General features: G+C 37.9%; 1 protein-coding gene across 2 annotated transcripts in view; it reads right to left on the bottom strand.

Annotated features, from left to right (window-relative positions):
• The window catches only part of LOC145993740 (synaptotagmin-10-like), a 232718-nt gene that overhangs the window by 77601 nt on the left and 132566 nt on the right, over positions 1 to 22551 (bottom strand). For both annotated transcript variants that reach the window (XM_083129489.1, XM_083129490.1), the window contains exons 4-6: positions 19840 to 19971; positions 14419 to 14573; positions 11443 to 11611 (exon numbers count right to left, since the gene is read on the bottom strand). In XM_083129489.1, the coding sequence (XP_082985615.1) occupies positions 11443 to 11611; positions 14419 to 14573; positions 19840 to 19971 (456 nt within the window). The remainder of the gene's footprint in view (positions 1 to 11442; positions 11612 to 14418; positions 14574 to 19839; positions 19972 to 22551) is intronic.

Below are 22551 nucleotides of genomic sequence, written 5' to 3'. Positions count from 1 at the left end.
GCCATTCCCGAAATTTTTGAGCTAAAATGTTTCAAATGAAGTGATAGAGAACTATGGAGAAACTAAAGTGGAAAATGAAAACTTCCTTTAAAATGGCCCAAAATTACCATTTCGTCTTTGAACAACTTCTAATACCAAGGTTAAAATTAGTAATTACGAACTAGTATTTTATAGCCCGAAAAAAAAGAAACTATAAGGTAATACTGCTCAACATATACACATGTATTGGTCTAAAGGAAAGTATGTCAGTGAAATGCTCAAAAGAAAATATGCGCTTGTCTTGGAAACTGTTAGAAATGTAACACAAAACTTTGCGTGAGGAAAGAGAATTCAAATGGTAATTAAGAAAAAAATTATCGTTTTTATTACTTTGCTAAAAATCTACTTCAGTGTTTTATTAGTACCTATATATCATATTGTGGTTACATAGTACATACAGTGCCATCTTACCGTCACTTTCTGACAATACTGATACAAATTTGAGAAGCGCATAGTTGAACTACAGCGCCTTGAATAACGTAGTGTGGAAAACGGCACTGTTCTGCGCGCTCTGGCTGGTTCCACTCGAAAATGATCCGCTAGAGGCGCTGGTGTTGAACCCGGTGCTTGGTATTCGTCGGCTTATAATGGAAGTAAATGGAGTTTTCGCTGCAACGTCTGATTCTTTTACATGAAGCATTTCTATGAATGTGATAATTGCTATGATATTTGGTACAGTGGTCGCGAAGATATTAACGAACATTCTAGACAGTCGACCACGTCCTGTTATCGTCATACTTTCGTTAATAATACGGGAGAAAAAATACGCGTGGAATACTCTTGGCAACTAAATTTTTGTGTATGAATTAGGTTCATTATTATTATCATCATCATCATTTCTTTTAAAGATATACACACTGAAGCATATGTATTTTGGATATTTACTGTCTCTTTTCTTCCGCTTTAAACTAATCGCTGCGATGATGATAATGATGATTCCATGAAACGACAAGGGGAAACCCCACAAAACTTTCTTAGTGCCATCGACATGAGTGTAAGGAAACTTTCAAACCAATGGGACAAGCGACAAGGGATGTTCACACTGTCACACTAGTGACACACACTTCCAGACTGTAAAATAGCATTCATTGCACATGAGGCTCCAAACAGCAAACGACACGTAGTATTGTCCACGAGACGAGACTTTGGCCTGTCTCGTCTCGTGGAAATGCTGTCTCGTCTCGAAAATATTCGTTTGTCTCGGGATCAATCTCGTCTCGTCTCGAATTTTTAAAAGCCTGTCCCGTCTCCTCCCGTGGACAACACTAGACACGTTCATATGGCGTATTCGCGTGCTACTTGTTACTTCGGTCGGAAAGCTCCTTAAAGGAAGGGTGCTCAGACCAAAGCGACAGGGGGAGTTCCCAACTAAGTGACAAGCAACACGGTACCTTCAGTCTATTGGCAAGCGTTCGCTGCTAATTGTGCGAACAACAGATAGGCGACACGATAAACCGCACATTACAACAACAGATCTAGGCGACACGATAAGTCACACGGGGATTAATTATATCAATTTATATTAAATTCCATAATAATTAGAATGTATAGACTCGTGTCGCTTTGTCGCTTGTGCGTCGCTCAAATTGGGCCATTTCCTCAATAGCTTGCAACATGTTGCCGTGGTTTGTTGTTCGCGCATGCGCGATGCAATGAGTGTCTTGCTTTAGGGAGATTGTGCACCAAAGCTACAAGGGGCACGCGCCACTTATCGCTTGAGGATTTCACCAACCGAACGCTAGCCTGTGCTTCCCGTCATGCCGCTACGATGTGAAATGTTGCTCTTGATTGGCTCGTTTCCAAGCAACATGTGTCGCTTCCGTGTGAAAGTTGCCTTGGATCGAAGGACCCGTGTCGCTTTGGTGTGAAATCCTCGTATCGTTTGTCGCGTGTCGCTTTGGTGTAAAATCTCCTTGAGGAAACGGTGCAGTCAGAGCTTTTGTCCCTACGGTTCGAAAGGCTGCATTGATTACGGACTGCTAGCTTCCAAGCGACACTTGTGGTTTGTCGCCTCGGTATGAAATATCTCTCAGGATACTATTTATATTCTAATAACATAGAAAAATAAAACTCTAGTACACAATCCAACACCTGACGTCCGGAATCACTTTGCGATGTTTCTTCTTGTGTTACGTATTCTATTTATTTATTAATTTTATTTTACTTTTCTTTCCAAATTAATGTCATTTCGTGACTGAAAATCACTCCACAAATATAACTGTTTCCACCAATTCACGTACCGCCTTTCAAGAGAAACAAATCTACATAATATATTCCAAAAACTAACAAAGCCGCATTACTTTTATAAGAAAATTAACACCGACATTGATCGCACTGCCATCTATGTTTCTCATCCGTCTGGAGAACCAGATTCTTGGGTCGTTTTCCACACTACGTTATTCAAGGCGCTGTAGTTGCACTATGCAGCCCTAAAGAAAACGTATGTCATCACCGGTCCAATTCGCATTCCAGCCCTTCCAGTGCCTAGGCTTAATTCTATTGTTCCAGTCACGTGGTTGCCAATTATCCAATCACGAGGAATCTTTGCCGTGAAAGTCTCCAATGGAAGACGGGAAGCTACAACCAATTAACTCGAGAGTTGTCAAGTGGAGGAAGGCGATCTGTGTCCCAATTAACCCCATCTTTCGATTCTCTCTAATAGCCGGAAACAATTCAAGGTCAACAAGGCATCATATTGAAGCAGCGAAGCGGGAACGTTTATCTAAATAATTTCTGCTCTAGAAGTTCTGATGTACTGTAGTATTGGGCTATTTCTATTTTCTAGCATAAAATAGACTTTTTTGTGTACTTTAGGGCGTCTTTTGATAAGAACTGACTCTACCAATACCGAGAACAAGTCTTAATCAGGATCGGATTGATGATTGATTGATTTTATTTTTTTTATTATTTTTTTCCCGTCACAATGAGGAGAGAAAAGAATGGATAGAGAAGGAAATGTAAAAATTAAAGGAAATATGGAAATGAAAGAAAGCGAAGAATGGAAAAGAAAGAAAGTAAAAGAATGGAATGGAACTATGGAAGGAAGAAAGGAAAGAATGGAAAGGAAGGTAGAAATAATGAAAGGGGGAAGAATGGAAACAAAGAGAAAGAGAAGGAAACAAGAGGATGGAAGGAGAATGAAATGTGAAAGATAACGGAAATATGGAAAGCAAAGAAAGGGAAGAATGAAAAGCAAAGGAGAAGTAATGAAAGGGAAAGAAAGGAGTGGAAGAGAAAGCAAAATAAGGAAAAGCAAGAAGAGAGAAATGTAAGGAAAATGAGGAAAGGAAAGAAAAGTTTTACGTACTTTTATTTTTGTTATTTAACGCCGCTATTCTTCCACTTTTATCTCGAAGATGGCGATGAGTTATGATATGATGAAATTGATGAAGGGATACCCATGTCGAGACCGGGATTCAAATCCGGGACCCCTCCACTCCACCACGGAGGTCCTCTATTAATCAGGGGTGTTATTAGGAACATAAAATATCTGTAAAAGCATGTTAATGTGTAATGACTTATTTTTACTGTTAACTTTTACTGATTTTCACTAAATATGTACAGTTCTACAAGTGAGTTACGTATTCCAGCAAGTAACGAAATTACTTGTTACCCAAAGTAACAGAATTACTTTCTCCTTAAGAAGTGAATTACTTTCCCCCAAAATCGAATTTTCTTTCTCTGCTAAGTAAAGGAATTAGTTTTTCCCTAATTAAACCAGTTACTTTTCATAATTATACGGAGACATTTTCATAATTAAACGGATTTCTTTTCCCTAATTAATTGGATTAGTTCTCCATAAATATACCAGTTACTTTCCACGATTAAACGAGTTTTTCCATAATTACACCGGTTGCTTTTCCATAATTAAACTAGCTACCTTTTCCACAATTAAATAAGTTACTATCCCATAATTAAACTAGCTACACATCCCCCAATTAAATAAGTTACTATCCCATAATTAAACAAGCTACATTTTCCCCAATTAAATAAGTTACTATCCCATAATTAAACTAGCTACATTTTCCACAATTAAATAAGTTACTATCCCATAATTAAACTAGCTACATTTTCCACAATTAAATAAGATACTATCCCATAATTAAACTAGCTACATTTTCCACAATTAAAGAAGTTACTTTCCCATAATTAAACTAGCTACATTTTCCCCACTTAAATAAGTTACTATCCCATAATTAAACTAGCTACATTTTCCCCACTTAAATAAGTTACTATCCCATAATTAAACTAGCTACATTTTCCCCAATTAAATAAGTTACTATCCCATAATTAAACAGCTACATTTTTCTCAATTAAGAAGTTACTTTGGCACAATTAAACGAGCTACATTTTACCAAATAAAAGAAGTTACTTTCCTATAATTAAACGCGCTACATTTTCCCCAAATTAAAGAAATTACTTTCCATAATTAAACTAGTCACTTTTTCCTGATTAAACGAGAATATATTTTCTTAGAAGTAACATTCTTTCTCCATGAGTAAGCCTTTTGTTACTAAGTGAATGAAATTACGATAACCATCTCTCCTAATACTGTTAATAACATATCAGTGCATTCGCAAACACATGCAGACTCTTAACCAATAAGGGCCTTTGGCAAGAGATAGTTTCGACTTGCTTCGAGCCTTCGATCTAGGTAATTAAGCATACGTCTGAAAGGTGGGGTGTCAATGGACCGAGCTGGGGGGGTGGGAGGTAGGATTATTGTGACGTGTATTTGCGATGCACCCCGTGGGGAATTAATGGAAAGGCTGCAGGCCGCTTTTGAAAAATGACACCGAGTTTCTGACATTGATGAAGAAAGGGGACTCCCTCCCTGTCGTGTTACAATGCCGCGACGCAATCGGGAACTGGAAGAGGAAACGTTTGAGGATTTCCTGAAGAGAGAGAGAACAGAGAAAAAAAGAGCGCTTGGAAATTGCGGAATAGATGTTTGTTTATCGTGCACGACAAAAAAATTCGCAAGAAGTTTTGCTGCGTATTGTTTACGCAATCTAGTACATCGCCCAGAATACATTAACAGTAATTTTGAGGGCTTACGAAAGTGTGCTCGAAAAACAAACTTAAAAGACGTCTCCATTAAAATGATAAATCGTCCCTTTTCAAAGGGATATAAGGGTTATAGAACTTGCGAGAAAACAGCACGCGTCACTAATGTCTATTTGCTCAATGTTCTAGATCGTTTTTTGTTTGTTTCTTTATTAGAAGAACGCTAAGGACTATTTGTTCGGAGACGGTCTAAAACCTCTGCAAGAACGCGTGGCGTCTGGTGAATTCAAAGTATTTCAACAACTGACCCTTCTTTGGCGTTACTAATTTAAAATGTATTAGCGGCGGTGCTCTACTTGGCAGGGTGTCTGATTGTCACGCAGGAGACCCGGGTTCGATTCCTTGGGTGGGTGATGTAAGGCCGGTCCTGCCTAAAGAGACTCCTCAAACAAATGGGTACAGGGGCGAAACCCTGGAGAGTAACGGCGGCCGGAGCGTGATGCTCATCACATCACTTCCAAAATGGCCGAGATAGAAAATGTATGGAACCCTACCCCCTAAATGTGCCTTAATGGTACGGTCGGGGAACTTTATCTTACCTTAATCTTATCTTACCTTATCTTACCACCGTGGCGTGGAGTAGTTCACAGCCATGGGTACGTCGCGCGGGTCTGACGAAAGTAAGCCCAGTGTCGCCGAGGCTTTTTAGCGCGAAATTTAAATTTGTATACTTAATGGAGAAAAATCGTAATAACTGGGCACTATGGGACCAATCTACTTCGGATAACTTTTGTTTTGAAGCTAGAACATAACCGCATGAAACCTTGTAAAATTTGGAAGCCCCAACCGCGGGTGGTTACGGGCGGGGGTCGCATCCCCCGAATGTCAATGAAAAAAACATAAAAATGAGGAGTTTGCCCCCTCTTCCCCTGCTACTTTGGTAAGAATAACCGAACTTTTGCCTTTTTTTCAACGAATGGACCTTTCGCAACAGAATGAAACTTGTTTCATGTTTGTGGGTGCACTACAATTTGAATACTGAGCCAAAATGTAAATCTCTTTTTTTTTTTTTTCTTTTTTTTTACAAAAAATAGCCAATTTGCATATTACTCATAAAATTGTTATCACTCGGACACTATGGGACCAATCTACTTCGGATAACTTTTGTTTTGCAGCTAGAACATCAGCGCATGCAAAAGTGTAAAATTTGGAAGCCCCAACCGCGGGGGGTTACGGGAGGGGGCCGAATCCCCCGAATGTCAATGAAAAAACATAAAAATGTGGAGTTTGACCCCTCTTCCCCTGCTATTTTGGTAAGAATACCAGAACCAGAACAGAAATCTGACCCCACCCCCCTCCCACCCCAACCCACCCACTTTTTTCAGGACCTCCTGTTGCAAGCAAGCTCCAAAAATTCAAGAACAAAGACGACCGTGTGCGTTATCTCTGGTGAGTCACAGCATCTAAGCTTGAACGAAAACAGCATCATGCAAATACCAAGCACGACTCGAACACGTGACATGGGCATGCTGGAAGGGGGAAGTTTGGAAAAAACGATTGCAAAATATGTTCCGGAAAGGACTGTCAGTGTTCCCACCTTAATATGCAAATATAAGTGTGGCAAACCATCGATAATTGTATCGAAAGCTGCATGGTGTATATCTGCACCAAATTACGACAAGACACTTACTTTTTTCGTCCCATATCTGGGACAAATTTCAACGAAAGGTTAAGAGTCCATTCATCAATTTCATAACATCATCACTAATTCTCATCGTCCTGATTAGCCAAAAATGGAAGAAAAGCGACGCTAAATAACAAATATCAAAATCAAACCTTTCTTCCCTTTCCATATATTCCTTCTTTAATTTTCCTTCCATTCTTCCGCATTTTTACTTTACTTTCCTTTCATTATTTCTCGTTTTGTTTCCATTCTTCCCTTTCTTTCCTTTCCATATTTCCCGTATCTTTTAAATTTATTTTTCCTTCCATCCATTTGTTTTCTCCTCTTTCTTTCCCTTTCATTATTTCTTTCTTTTCAAGTATTTCTTTATTTCTTTCTTATTTTCCATATTTCCCTTCCATTCTTTTTTCTTATCTTTTCCATTCTTCCCTGTCTTTTCTTTTCATTTCTCTTACCTTTCACATTTCCTTCTCTTTCCTTCTCTCTTTTTGTTCTCTTTCTTTCTCTTCCATTATTTCTCTCTCTCTCTTTTCTATCCTTGCCTTTCTTTACTTTCCATATTTCCCTTACCTTTCACATGTCCTTTTCCTTCCACTATTTCCTTTCCCTTCCACTCTTTCCTTTCCTTCTCTTTCTTTTTATTTCTCTTCCATTACACATTTGCCTTATGAAATTTTATTTTTACTTCGATCCTCTTAATTCCTTTCCTCTTCTTTCTATTACTTCCTCTTCCAATATTTCTCCTCCTTTCCTTTCTTCGTTTTCTCTTTTCATTCCCTTCCATTATATCTCTTCCTTTCCTTTGTGTTTCTGTTCTTTCCTTTGTTCTCTTTCCATATTTTCCTTACTTCGCATCATTTTCTTCAACTTTCCTTTCTCTTCCTCTCTCATTTCTTTCCATAATCTCTCTTCCTTTCCCCTCCATTCCATTCATTTCGGACTACGGCCGGATTGCGCACACTTTTCCGGTATTATCAGTGGTATCTGATAAGCCGTTGACAAGCTGTCACAATGTACAGGATTGCGCACAAAAAAATGAGGCGATGTTGTCAGATGTAAAATGTTCTCAAGCCGTTCTCACTTCTGTTTGTTTGTGTGTGTGTGTGTGGACTTACACGTGTTTTTGCAGTCATTAACCTAACCTAACCTAACTTTTGAGTTTGAGTAAATTGGTATGATTTACTTTTATTTCTAATTTCTCTCTCTCTTCTTGTCTAAAGAAAGAAACAGTTTTGCGCACAGACTTTAAAGCTATCAAAGTGGCAACGTTCGATCAAAATCTGTGCGCAAAACAGGTCAGTGAGATCTGTGCGCAATCCTGGATCTAAAGTGTGCGCAATTCGGTTGCGGCGTCATTTCGTCGCAGTTCATTTTTTTTTGACGCTATCTACATCTGTGGGTTTCGTTGCTCCTATTTCTCTTTCTGTTACTGGAGAAATCACACTCAACAGTGCCAACTAGTACATGCAGTATTTCCACTGTTGCCATTTGAGACAAGTGCCGAAGTCAATCGCATCCCGAAGAGCTCTTTCCATACTGTATTTCCCAAGCATCGCGAATGCGGAGGCAGCACTTTTGATAATATCTTCGAAGTTGCTCACGTCCACCGAAAACCGTGCGTCGGTTCTCAATAGAGCCGCTTTAAATCTGGTCACGTACCTTGGAAAGAATTACCCTCTGAAGAAGGCTAAGTCATGCACATGTATGCTTTCGTTGCTGAAATAAATCCCAAATAACCCCCATCAGTTTTTAGGCGACATTCTAAGGCGGATGAACGTCACAGGAAAGTGGTTAATGCAGGTCTTTTTCCTGTGCTGCAATTTGCTTGAAGTTGTCTTGCTCTGTGTGTAATGATTCACAGGTCGTTCTGTGAATGGGAGCTGTTGCCATCTTGAGAAGGTTCGCTTGGAAAAAACAGGGTTTCTGAGAACTTGTTGTTATCGTGATCTCACCCACGGGAAAATCAAGTGTGTCTCTTCCCCCCTCCCTTTTTGGAATATGGAAATAATCTTACTCATGTTTGCTTTCTTATGTTTCTATTCATTTTCCTCTTTCTGTAGGGTCATCGAGAATGATTGCCGGGATTTTAAACTGTTATTATAAAAGAAGTATTTAATATATATACACGTGTGGCGTCTTAAAATGTTCAGCAAAGTTTAAAGTTTTAGACTTACCTTAGTACACTTCGGTATGGACGCCATTTGTAGCTCTGGTCATGTCTAGACGGTATCCAGTCTGCTGCCACGTCTTCTGAATCATGTCCAGAGTTACAGTTGCAATTGCTGCAGCGACCCTCTCTTTAAGGTGTTCCCGCGCATGCGCCGTTTTAAGCCTCACGGTTACACTAGGCCACACGAAACTTTAAACTTTTCTGAACATTTTAAGATGTCACACGTGCATATCCATTAAATAGTTCTTTTATAATAACAGTTTAAAATCTCCGCAATCATTCTCGATGACCCTGTATTTCTGTTTCTTTAGGTTTTCATCTCTAACTTTTAAAATCAATTTCTTCTTGCTTTCTCTCTCTTTCTCTCTAGTTTGTTGATTCTCTCTTTTGTTGGGTTAATAAAGAACATTTGCAGTTTCTATGCCGAGACCATCTTGTTCGGACGAACACAACTGCTGAACAAAACAGTTGAACGACGATATCCGTGCAGCTTCCTACAGACTGCACACCATGTGGTATATCAACCCTTGAATTCTGATATATACTTTCGTGTTTATTGATAAAACAACCTACATCTTTTACTACCGTTTCTTTCCCCTCTTCTGTTGTGTCCACTTTTTTATTCTTTCTCTCTATTTCTACCCCGTTTATTTATCTCTTTCTCACCTTCCCACCACTTAAAATCTACTTCTTCTTGCTTTCTCTCTCGTTTGTTGATTCTCCCATTAACAACCGTTTCTTTCTACTTTTCTGTCTTGTTCACTTTCTTTTTATTCTTTTCCTCTATGTCTACCCTTTTTATTTCTCTTTCTCACATTACCACGTCTTAAAATCTACTTCATTTTGCTTTCTCCCTCTCTGTCGTTTGTTGATTACCTTTTCAACTACCGTTTCTTTCACCTTTTCTGTCTTATCCACCCCTTTATTCTTTCCCTCTCATTCCACCGTCTCTTATTTCTCTTTCTTGTTAATTGTCTTTCCTTCGCTCGCTTTTATTCACATCCCTTCCTTGCATAATTTCTCTCTTGAAGCATTTCTGTATGTTTTCGCAGTACCCGTAAAGCTAACGTCAACAGTTTTCAATCTGAGTATATACCAATTCAGGATACAACATTGTGATTTTAGCATCCTCCTCATCTTTCTGGAACCCATGGATATTATCTTTACTTAGTTTCAAAGAATGCTGATTGTTATCTTGATAATGGCCATTGGAAACGTTCTTATCTTTAGTGTTACAAGGGAGGAGTTTATCTTTGTAATGACTTCTTGGAATGTGATTTTTATCTACAATGCTCCAAGAAACATGACTTGTTATATTGACAATGCGTATTGGCGAGTTGTCGTCCTTATCTTCTTAAGGCCATCTGATAACTTGGATATTACCGTTGCTTTCTTAAAAACAAGGCGATTGTTATGTTGGTAACAATCGCTGGATACCTGATTGTTATATTTGGGGAGAATTCACGCCGAAGCGGTATGCGACACGTGTCGCTTTAGGATATCACCAATCGAACATAGGTTCGTGTGGCCTATCATGCCGTTCCGGTGTGAAACGTTGCCGTTGATTGGCTCAAGCGACATGTATCGCGTCGGTGTGAAATCTTCCTTGCAGTGTTAAGGTGGTTTATATCTTGATAACTTTTTGGCAAGTGATTTTATTCATTCCATTACCGCAGTAAAGATGGCTATTATATTCATAGTAATGGGCGCTGAGAATATTTACTTTGTTCCAATGTGAAAATGATTGTTACGTTAGCAACAATTGTTGGGCATATGATTGTTTTTCAGTGCTGAGTGGAAGGTAATTGTTAACAAGGTTGCTAACTTCAAGGTAGATGATTGTTAATTTGATATTTGTCTAACAACCAAATCATATCTTTCTTTTTTGAAAGGAACGCCATTGTGCACGTAGTTCTATCTTAACAATGCTTCAAAGTACATGACTGTTATCCTTATAATAGCCGTTAGGAAGGTGATTGTTATTTTTACAATGCTTCAAGGAATGCAATTGTTATCTTTAAAATTGATACGTTATTCTTATATTGATAAACGTATTATTTTTCTTTAAAATCCTCCAACGTAAATAATGTTACCCTTCGTAATGATTGTTTGGAACTTGATTTTTATCTTCACAACGTTCCCTAGTACAATTGTTATGTTGATAAGGACTAGTAGAAACAGTGCTTGCGATTACGAGGGCGTGGGGGACATTTCCCCCCTAATTTTCTACACATTTTGCCCCGCAATATAACACTTTTAATGCTAAACCTCGTCTACCAAGAAAAAGTTAACTGTCCTTGCCCCCCAGTTTTGACACCCAATCGCCACTAGCGATTACGAACGTGGTTGTCATCTTGACACTACTGCAAGGAAGGGAGTTGTTGTTTATATCAGATGCCGAGGATGTAATTGAGAAAAGTTATCCTCAAGACGGGAAATTATAACATTTAAATTTACCATTTACATGGAATTTATGTGCTGGGTAACTTCATTTTCAACTAAGATAAGGTTAATGCTTTTAACAAACAATGTTAATACTAACCTGTGGTGCACACATAATGTCCATTGTGTACTCGATCTCATGGTGCAGGTCGCTTGACTCCAGCAAACCCTTCAGAACGACTTGTCCAATCAGATCGTGTCTTGAAAACCGGTCGAAATCGTAAACGGAGAACTGCAGATAACGGTCCCTTAGGTCATCATAAGGTACGCTGAAAGTGAAGGGAGGAATTCAAGTTAGCATATTATAACAATGCGAGTATTTAATGCAAAATGAAACAATGTTATTGAAAAAAATTGTTGTTCGGAATGTTGTAAATAGGTTACTGATATTGTAGTTTGTGTTTTGTTGTTTGTGCCGACCTCATTGGAGGAGGGTTATCACAGCTCGCTACGGCTGCAGGGCTCCCGGGTTCGAATCGCGAACTGGGCATGGATGTTTGTGAGTGTCCATTCTTCAATTTCATCATGTCATCACTCATCCCATCTTCGTAAATTAGCCAACAGTGGCACAAAAAGCGAATAAAATAAAGCAAATCAATCAATTAACTCATACTCATCGTCGTCAAATGTGGCAGGAAAATTATACCAAATGAATTAAAGTTTCTGTATTGACACCGATAAAGAACTGACAAACGCATGTTCTGATTGGTTAAACGAATTATCTTCATTCGGTCTATCGTTACGAGATAAGGTTCTGCCCAGGGCTGGTTACAATTGGGTACGTTACCCTCTGTCTTAGAACCCGTTGACCAATGGACGACGAGTCAGATGTAGAGCAGGTAATTAACGTAACACAAATTGAATATCTATTTGACTGAGTTTAATTTAGTAAGCACTCCAATAGAATAATAAAAGGGAGAAGTTGGGGCTACATACTAACTACAATCTTTAAGGTATTTTCAACGACGGAATTGGCTGTTACAGTACCGGCGTTCGAAGCAAATGGCAAAGAGAAAAAGATAAAAAGAGTTGCGAAAGCGGAGAACGTTTATTTGCACTTACAATGTGCAAAGCTACAAATGTCAACAATGGTAAACATTACTTTGTCGGTCTAGGTTTGGCATGAAAATTCTGGGGATGATTGTTTCATATTGACACTGTTGATCATTTCTTTTATTCGAACGTTTCCGACACAGCACGGCTAAATAATGTACAACTACCATAACTCTTACAACACCACGGAAACCACGAAAAATCCCAAAGAAATCACAATTAAACACCCACGCAGAAGCATTTCCACAACGACAATGACCGCAGCGGAAGACTTCCTTCTACCCCTACAATCTGCAAATAGACCTGTCTTCCCCTGTCCCTCTGCACGCTCTCTCCCCTCATTTGGAGATCTTCTCCTGAGCGGTGAGCTGTACTTATCTCGGAATCGTCTGGTCGCTGGAACGGTCGGCTGGGGCACTGGTCCCCCGGCTTCTGGGAGGCCCTGTAGTCGATTCTCCGCGTCCAGCACTGTCGCGCTCTCGCAACACGATCTCAATCCCTTGGCGTACTCGTTGGCTTCTCCTCCTAAGCCCTTTTGTAGTGCTGTTGGGAGTTGAGAAATGCTTAAGATAGGTTTTCCGGGTATGGCTGGTAACGCTCTGTTGTTTGCGTCGCTCGCTACGACGAAAATTGTTTTAGGTCGAAACCTGGGAGAGGCAACCATGTACGAGTGTGTGTGTTTCATCATAGCTATATTTGTTTGCTAATAATGATCATTGTCAATCTTACTTCAAAGAGCAAGAAATGCCACCTAAAATATGCAAAAAAAATACCCATGCAACTGTCAAAAGCAGGGTTCGGATTTTTATGTGCTAAAAATCAGAAAAATATTTATTTTTTATATGCTCAAAATATGTAAAATATTTACGTAGTTAAACATGGAAAATATGAATTTTTATGTGCTAAAAATCAGAAAAATATTTATTTTTTATGTGCTCAAAATATGGAAAATATTTACGTAGTTAAACATGGAAAATATAAATTTTTATGTGCTAAAAATCAGAAAAATATTTATTTTTTATATGCTCAAAATATGGAACATATTTACGTAGTTAAACATGGAAAATATAAATTTTTATGTGCTAAAAATCAGAAAAATATTTATTTTTTATATGCTCAAAATATGGAAAATATTTACGTAGTTAAACATGGAAAATATTTACGTAGTTAAACATGGAAAATATGAATTTTTATGTGCTAAAAATGACAATTTCTGCTTAAAACAGCTCTACTCACCAGATGAAATTAGCATGTTTTGGTGAATAATGGTGAATTACAATACACCACGACTGTCACCATTAAATTGTCCATCACAAAGGACTGACGATTGTCCCAAAACATTTATACTGCGAAAATGTTCGTTCCACGTCACACGAAGTCACCCTCGCATACTTAAGGCATGATATTTCACTCACACTTAAATATCCAATATTTTCTTCCTGTTCACCGTCCAATACATTTGAAATGTTACACATCATTTTACAGCCAGATTTTTTTGTCATGGCATACTGGAATTTGGTGAGAAGCAATTGTGCCTTTAGTCCATTAAGTTTACAGAATTTTTTTTCCTCTGTAAGATGCGAAAATAAGTACAGCGACTATAAAGAAAATGACTTTTGATTTCTTTCTGGGAAATCTTAAAAAAAAGTAAGAAAATTTAAGTAGATATGAAATTTTATGTGCAATTTCTGTGGCAAAACATGCATTTATGAGCGAATATTAAGAAATATGTATTTACATGAAAAAAATAGAAAGTATGTGCTTTTATGTAAAATAATATTTGGTATGTAGGCTCCAGTTACCATGATCGGAATTTGTAACTTACTCACGAGGTCATATCTACTCGCAGAAGAAATATTTATTTATCTAAAAATTCGGTCCCTAGTCATAAGACATGTAGTAAGTAGCATATGTTGAGCTTGTGTTAAGTCCACTTTATGCACAGATAGGCTAATCGGGACAGGAAATACAGTTAAAGTGAAATCCGAACCACTAAGTGACTGTGGATCGATTTACCACTTACCTAAATATGAATCTCTCGTTAAAAACTGGATTCAGGTTTTTCCTGTGGACCTTGGTTTGGAATTTCTTCTTCCTGTCTGGAAGCAGGTAGACTTTCACGTAGGGATCGCTGCTCCCCATAATGTCTTTAATTGGCAGATCTCTTGCTTGGAGAACCTAGAAAAATTGGAGAGCAGGATTGGTTACATGCAAGTGTGTATGTATGAGGTAATCGGTTGATTGATACACAGTTGTAGAGGATGGGCCAAAGATCACGATCGGATATTGATATTATTGTGAAATAAAATGCGCTAGTCTATGCAGAAACTGTATTGAGCTGAACAAGATACACTAAAGAGTGAAATGTGACAAGAGTACCTGTAAAATTATGTCAGTGCAGCTGTCGAACTGCTCGGTGTGGAGCGAAGCAGTAAGCAACAGGGTTGTTAAATGTCCAAGGACCCTTAAATTCGTCTGGGTTCTATTGGGTTCCGCTACAGGACCGGAACCTTTTCTTCTCGCACAATTTAAATTCGGTCCAAGTTGCGCATTGTTTCATTGAGAAAAGGTTCCTGGACCGTTTTTTAATTGTTACTGAAAAAAGGTTCCTGGACCGTATTTAAATTCATTCAGAAAAAAGGTTCCTGGACCGTATTTAAATTCATTCAGAAAAAAGGTTCCTGGACCGTATTTAAATTCATTCAGAAAAAGGTACCTGGACCGTATTTAAATTCATTCAGAAAAAAAGGTTCCTGGACCGTATTTAAATTCATTCCGAAATAAGGTTCCTGGACCGGATTTAAATTCATTCAGAAAAAAGGTTCCTGGACCGTATTTAAATTCATTCAGAAAAAGGTACCTGGACCGTATTTAAATTCATTCAGAAAAAAAGTTTCCTGGACCGTATTTAAATTCATTCAGAAAAAAGGTTCCTGGACCGGATTTAAATTCATTCAGGAAAAAGGTTCCTGGACCGGATTTAAATTCATTCAGAAAAAAGGTTCCTGGACCGTATTTAAATTCATTCAGAAAAAAGGTTCCTGGACCGAATTGAAATACTTTACACATAAAAAGGTTGTTTACGGTCCAGAACCCATTTGCGCTTGATAATTTTCTCTCCTGGACCGGAATTGAATTTATTTAAAATTCCTGGACCTTTAACAACCCTGATGAGCAACGTGTCACTGCTGGCTCCTAACCACAGTATTGGAATTAACTGACCTCTATCGAAAGACAAAAAAAAAGTTATTTACAACACAACGTGTGTATGTGAGGTCAACTTTTTACGTCACTTTTGGTTGCGAATAATACGACCTTGCACTGCAAATAATATACAATCTTGACTTTTGGCCCATGGTGTACACCCAACAGCGAAAGAAACAGTAGGCGAATTGTCCACCACCATTTTCATTCGGTATGAATTACACAATGTGATGACAATGTATTGAAATAAAGACGCCAATATAATTAGAGAACAATGTCTGCTTCGAACCAACATAGTTTCATTCCTTAAAACAACACAGGATGTAGAATAGAAAAGTAGTGAAAATAACGGTGGACAATTTGCCTACCATTACCTTTGCCGTTGACTGTACAACATGATTCCTTCTCGTCATAAGTGTAAAACATGCCCCAAGACCTGTCTTTGTATATTCCTAGTTTCCTTTGAAAAAATGTGAGCGGTACGGTTATGAGAAGTAGAAAAGCAATGCACAATAAAAAACAAGGAAGAATAATATTAGAGAACTGTACACTTGACATTAGGCAGATCAAGACAAGCTAGTGAACATTAACACCAAGAAATAATCTTGACAAAGTTCCACGAATATTGTGGTTCCACTCCAAATGGACCCTTTTGGGAGTTGATCCTCGTGGGAAATCTGATGATCCGTGTTCCTATCTTTATTTTCTCCGCTCTTTGGTCCCCAAGCTCCTAGCTTCTTTCTCTTGCCAACTTCAAGCGAAGACCCACGCTACTAGGATATTTAGTGGACACCCTGGAAAACTTTGTTGCCAAGTTTTTGGTCTCTTCGGATACCAGTGTCCAAACCAGGAGAATTTTAAGTTTAAGAGTTTTAAGCTAGGAAAGAAACTACTGCCATCTCTATTTTTCTCTGTCATAAATTTTTAACGGAATTTATTTAAACTTTAATATCCATTTCTTTTTCTTTACCTTTTCACATCGGTGGTGTGTCTATTCTTCTTAGTGAAACTCATATTTTTTTGCATCATATTTTAGATTATCCGTATTTTGCTCATAATGAGCACCCTCAGGTACCCCCATTTTGTCAGGTTGAGCGAGCCCCCCCCCACATGGGGAGATAACATACTCCTCTTATTTTTTTATCCAAACTATACTTGTACTTCAATCTAACTTTACTGCTCGTATAAATATGTATATTTCTTGTGTTTCGGAAATTACGTGGAAAACGTATTTTAGTTCTAAATTTGTTCTTCTTTTGTCAAGTATCTTCCTTTCACATATAAATTTTTGTTTATTTTTATATTCTTTTGCTGTACAGTGTTGTTAATTTCAAATTATTTGCATAAAATTTAGTCATTATAAATTCCTATTATGTATTTTTAATCTACATTTCTGTCATATTTACCATGTATTTTACTTGTATCGAAATTTACTTCGTTTTTCTGTTTGTAGGTTTTATTATACAGAGATAGCATAAATGATTCATTCGTTTTGCAAAGGATATATTTTCAAAAGTATTACACGTACACACATGAAAGATATATGAAAAGAACCAAAAACTCACCAAGTTTATACACCCTCTACAAATGTTCGATATGTGCCCCTTTGGTTACACGACTCACGTCCAGACGATACTCGAGCTCATTCCATACATTTTGTAGCATAGTCCTGTCAATGCAGCACTGATGCGTTCTTTGAGCTTGACTAAGGATTGCGGTAGTGGGGGGGGGGGGTACGTAAACAATGTCCTTAACGTACCCCCACAGGAAAAATTCGCAGGGCGTTAAATCAGGAGATCTGGGAGGCATGGGGAACAAAGCTAGGTCATCCTCACAAATACACCCAATCCAGCGATGCGGAAGTTCATCGTTTAGGTAGTGACGAACTGGGATGTTCCAATGAGGGGGTGCCCTGTCTTGTTGGAACACAAAATACCTGAAGTCAGCACTGAGTTGCGGGAACAACCACAACTGCAACATATCCAGTTAACATTTACCCCTCACAGTTTGCTCAGCGAAGAAAAACTGCCCACACATCGTCTGGACGTGTGTCGTGTAACCAAAGGGGCACATATCGAACATTTCTAGAGGGTGTATAAACTTGGTGAGTTTGTGGTTCTTTTCATATATCTTTCATGTGTGTACGTGTAATACTTTTGAAAATATAGCCTTTGCAAAACGAATGAATCATTTATGCTAGCCCTGTATATTTAAAATTTACCTTTGTCTTAAAGCTTATCAACTTCAATTTGAAATTACGTCCTTTAATTCTTCTGCTTCATTCTTCAACTTTTTCAACCAATACTAATTTTGATTCCTTGAAAGAATATTGCAACGGATTGTTCCGGATTTGCTATCTGTGTGCAATTTTTTGACATTTCATATTTGCCTTTTGCCAGTTTCAATCTTCTTCAAAAACACTGTAAGAAAGATGGGAACAAAAGTAACGAAAAGTCCCAGAGAACGAAATATCGACCAGGTACGCTACTCTTTGACATTTTGCTTGCTGCTATATTCATGGAAGGGATCTCATATTTACGGTCTCTGCATTTCCAATATGAGAATGCTTGATGATATTTTCAGGAATAAGCATCATCATCTACTCTCGAAAATACGTTACATTTGAATGGAAACTCCCAAGGTTATTGGCTGCCTTTCTTCTCGGAACAGCAATAGTGTTGTAACTTCCATAAGGAAGATGAATTTCTAATGCTTACAACAGAAACAGGCGGGCTACTTGGTAGTGGATAATTTGCAACCAATTCACTATGTGGACAATTTGCCACTCAAGAGAAGAATTAAAAGAAGAGCACAATATCTAGAGGCAGGCACATTTTGTTTTTGAGACAACACGAAATGTGAAATAACATCCTGCAATGTTAATTTTTCATGCTTCTGAAAGGTGTGAGGTGCATTTTCCTAACCTGTTTTGTCACGAAATGAACTTCAAAATGCGAAATAGACTCTAAAACACGAAATTTAGAGTTTGTTTACCGTCGCGACATTTTTTAAAGTCTGAATTATCCTGTTAGTTATGCAATTCAGGAAAAATTAAATAAATGTGCTATTAGAAGGGATATGTTTATTATGTGAAATAAGAGCAGTTTGTAAATCAAATTTAGAATCATATTCACAATTTTAAAACCAAAATGTCATTTGATATAGCGGAGAAAAATCGGATCAAAAGTGGTATAATAGCGAAATTTTATGTTATTTACCGCTTTGGAACCCGAAATTTACTCTGTTTGTTGTACCGAAATTTTACTTTATTACTTACCAAATAAATGTGTCTGTAACAATATCTGACAACCAAATGACAAGAAGAGGAACAATGAAAAAGTAACACGTGCACATTGCACCGAAGACACATAGACACCAGAAGATACATTCTCGTGCTTTGAGGTGTAATAAGCACCACGCTCCTATCGCCTTAACCCCCCTTCCAGGATTACCATCCGGTGACAATTAATTTGAGGCTGGGTGAATCCAAGAGCCTCTTTATATGAAAACATTGCCTGGAAATTTCCCACCTAAGATCGCCCACCACAGGGATCGAACCTACAACCTACTGACTGACGTATTTTCAGGTTTGAAATAAAACGCTTCGAAATGTATAAACAGTTCTGCAATATACTTAAAATATATAGAAATGAATGAGATAGAAACGAAGATAGCTCAAATTACATCTTAAGGAAGTTACATACACGAGATAAAATAGTGCTAGAACGCAAATAACAATAAATAATAGTAAATATCCATCATAGTCTTAAGTTTTAGTGCATGCGCTACGAGAGACGAGATAAATTGTTTCCATTATAGTAAAAATGACGTAAAATTACAATCTAAGTGGTCATTTTCTACAATTTTCATCACTACAACATTATGGAGGTCATGTTTGTTTTAGAAATATGTAGAAATGGGTTAACCGTGATGAAATTGATAATGAGATTCGAACCCTGGTTTCAGAGCATGTTGATGTAAACACTAGATGTCAGTAATGATGAAAAGTAGCCAATAGAATTAGAGATTTTCAAAAGTATCACAACCACGCACAGTATATTAAATTTTGAGGCTTTATTTTTTGATTCAACGTTCCCCAAACATTCAAGATTTGGTTAAGTTATCTTAGATAAAGTTATCATAGTTTAGTCTCACCTCTCCATATTAATTGATATAATTAAGAATATAAATAATACAAACAAAGATATAGGTATAATTGAGTTTACTAATTGGAAATTACCTTGACTACGAGTCCCTCTACATCCTGGTCATATCTCAGTGCGAAGTGCAGCTTCCCGCTGTACTCCATCTCCCCTGTACCAGAACTATCGGTTGAAGACTGTCGGACGAGTTCGCCTCTATACAACTCCGGCTGAAAAGAAAGAATTCATTATGTACTCATAAACTTGGGGACGAATTACTCCAAGGCAGATAAATACAGGTGGGTCGATCAGGACGAAATGAAAGTGTATTTGTGGACGATAAGTGACGTCAGTTGAATGAGTGTGGGTTTTTGAGGAACATAAGTAGAAGCGCAACCGCACAATTCATCAGGTGTTCTTTTTTGCAAACGGAACAATGTGGCAACAATGGAGAAATTGTAAATGGGAAATCATGTACTGAGATATCAACTGCAAGTTATTTACTCACTATTTCTCAGCGAAGAAATCGGTAACACAATTCACGTATGCACATAACTTTCCACAACTACGTATATTAATTTACTATTTTCAGCATAATACTCACGATATTTTAGTATGTGGAGAAAAAATTTCCTTATTCATGAGCATTGTTGATATTAAGCGTGGCGCCACCTGTGGCTGAGCTCTTTAAGTGACCAAGGAACTAGCCTCAGATTGTGACGTTCCTTTCTGGTGTTCGCCACTGGATCACTACGTCACGGTAGCTATCCAATCTCCCTGTGCAGCGGAGTTATGAGACTCTCCTTACTGTTATGCTACACTGAGCATTCTCAGGACGTACGATTAGGAAAAGAAATAGCTTCTTGCCATTTTATAAGTTTAATAACACAATTTATCTTTAAACAATCGCTGCATAATAACACAAAGATATTCACAAATACAAACACATTTCAATTAAGCTGCAGATTTTTCTTTATAACAGTGTTTTCACAAAATGAACATCTCACGCAACTCAATTTTCTTTTCGCCTTTTTTCGCACTGTTGTCCAAACAACGGAATCAATGAAAGATTGGACAGTTCTACAAATGTTTATAAACCGGAAATGACTTCCGCTTCCGATGCCACTTTCAATTACGCATAAGTCTAGAAACTATAAATTTGATTAAACAAACCACAATATTACAGAAAATAATAAATCAAACAGATTTCTGTGAAATTAACAGAAAACAAATAAAACATTACATATGGCCAAAATAAACAAGCCGTATCAAGATTCGAGTCCCGGAAATGATATGTTCTTCTGTTGCTTTGGTTCCTTCATGAGTATCATTATTCATTCTCATCATCGTGATTATCCTGCAGGAACAGATAAGTGACGTACAAAAGATAAGAGCATGGACCCAGAACCATAATTTAAATTAATCAACCAATGAATAACAGCTAAGGAACACACCAATACAAGAACGAACCGAATAATGTCCTAAACTACATGTATCCATCTTGGATTCCCACACACTAGGTAGCAATAAAATGCTCCAGATTTTGTGTTGGTGGTATTTTGGCAGAACGCCATATACCTAGGTACTGACACTGACCTGCTAACCTTAATAAAACAAGATAAGGTCATGGTAAGAAATATCGTAGGCCCTTCACTGTATATCAGTCTAGTGCATATGTGGACTTTGGTTGTTTGTGTTCAGGGGGTTTATCTGATAGAACAAATCTCCGTCTTGCATTGGTCAATATGTACACTGAGTGATTGGCTGAAACGAATGCCAAAAGTAAGTCAAGGCTCTTGCCTCGAGGATTTCACATGAGACATTGGACCAATCTGAATGGATTCTTTGAAAAATACTATTTTTTCCTTTGTTTTGTCGGGCTGAATATGGGGAAATATTCCCCACTGATTTCAAGGCTATTGCAGATATGTTCTGGAGATGGGCTTTCATAAATCATTTTAAGCTACTATATAGCTTAAAATAGCGGAGTGGTTAGAGCAGCACACTACAATGCCAGGGTTCCCAGGTTCTAATCCCTGCATATGGGTGTTCTTTGCGAGTGCTCGATTATCAATTTCATCATTCATCTTCATCGTCGAGAGTAGCAAAAGATGATTGAAAAGCCACGCTAGGTAACGAGAATCAAATCAAATCTGCCTCAGGCGAATTGTGACAATGAAGGTGAATAATGATTAAATGAAAGTAATGAAGGAGCTGGAATCAGTGCTCGATTATCGAGGAGGCCCTACGAATGACGGAAGGAACAAAACCAAGAAAGGAAGGTGGGAAAAGAAGCGATGAACAAATGCAGGAAAGGACGATAGAAGAAAGAATTAATGAAAAATGGGACGACCGGAAGAAGAAAGAAAAACAAAAATGAATTTACGAACTAGAGGAAGCAATGAAGGAACGAACAATGGAAGGAGAACCAACAAGAATAGGAACGATAAGAGAAAGCAAGAAAGAAAGCAACGATCAGAGAAAAGAAAGAGCCAATGAACAAAGCAACTATCGAAGGAAGAAAAGGAGTGGACGGTGGAAAATGAATCAGTGAAGACAGGCGCGATCAGAAGAAGGAACTAACGAACTAAAGGAAGCAATGAAGGGACGAATGGGAGAAGGAAGAATCAAAGGAATAAGAAAGATCAGAACGAAAAAGGAAGGAACTAAGGAAGGAATCAATGATGAGGAACGATCACAGAAAGGAGAGAGAGAACAAAAATAAAATAACTTTCAGAAGATGAAAGAAAAGAACCAGCGAATTAAGGTAGGAATCAATGAAGTAACAAAGAATGGAAGAAATGAATGAA

The sequence above is a fragment of the Lepisma saccharinum genome, chromosome 10, assembly GCF_977018435.1.
Source record: "Lepisma saccharinum chromosome 10, izLepSacc3.1, whole genome shotgun sequence".
Taxonomy (NCBI): domain Eukaryota; kingdom Metazoa; phylum Arthropoda; class Insecta; order Zygentoma; family Lepismatidae; genus Lepisma; species Lepisma saccharinum.
The sequence above is the reverse complement of the archived record's forward strand: the minus strand, read 5'-3'. Positions and strand labels throughout refer to the sequence as shown.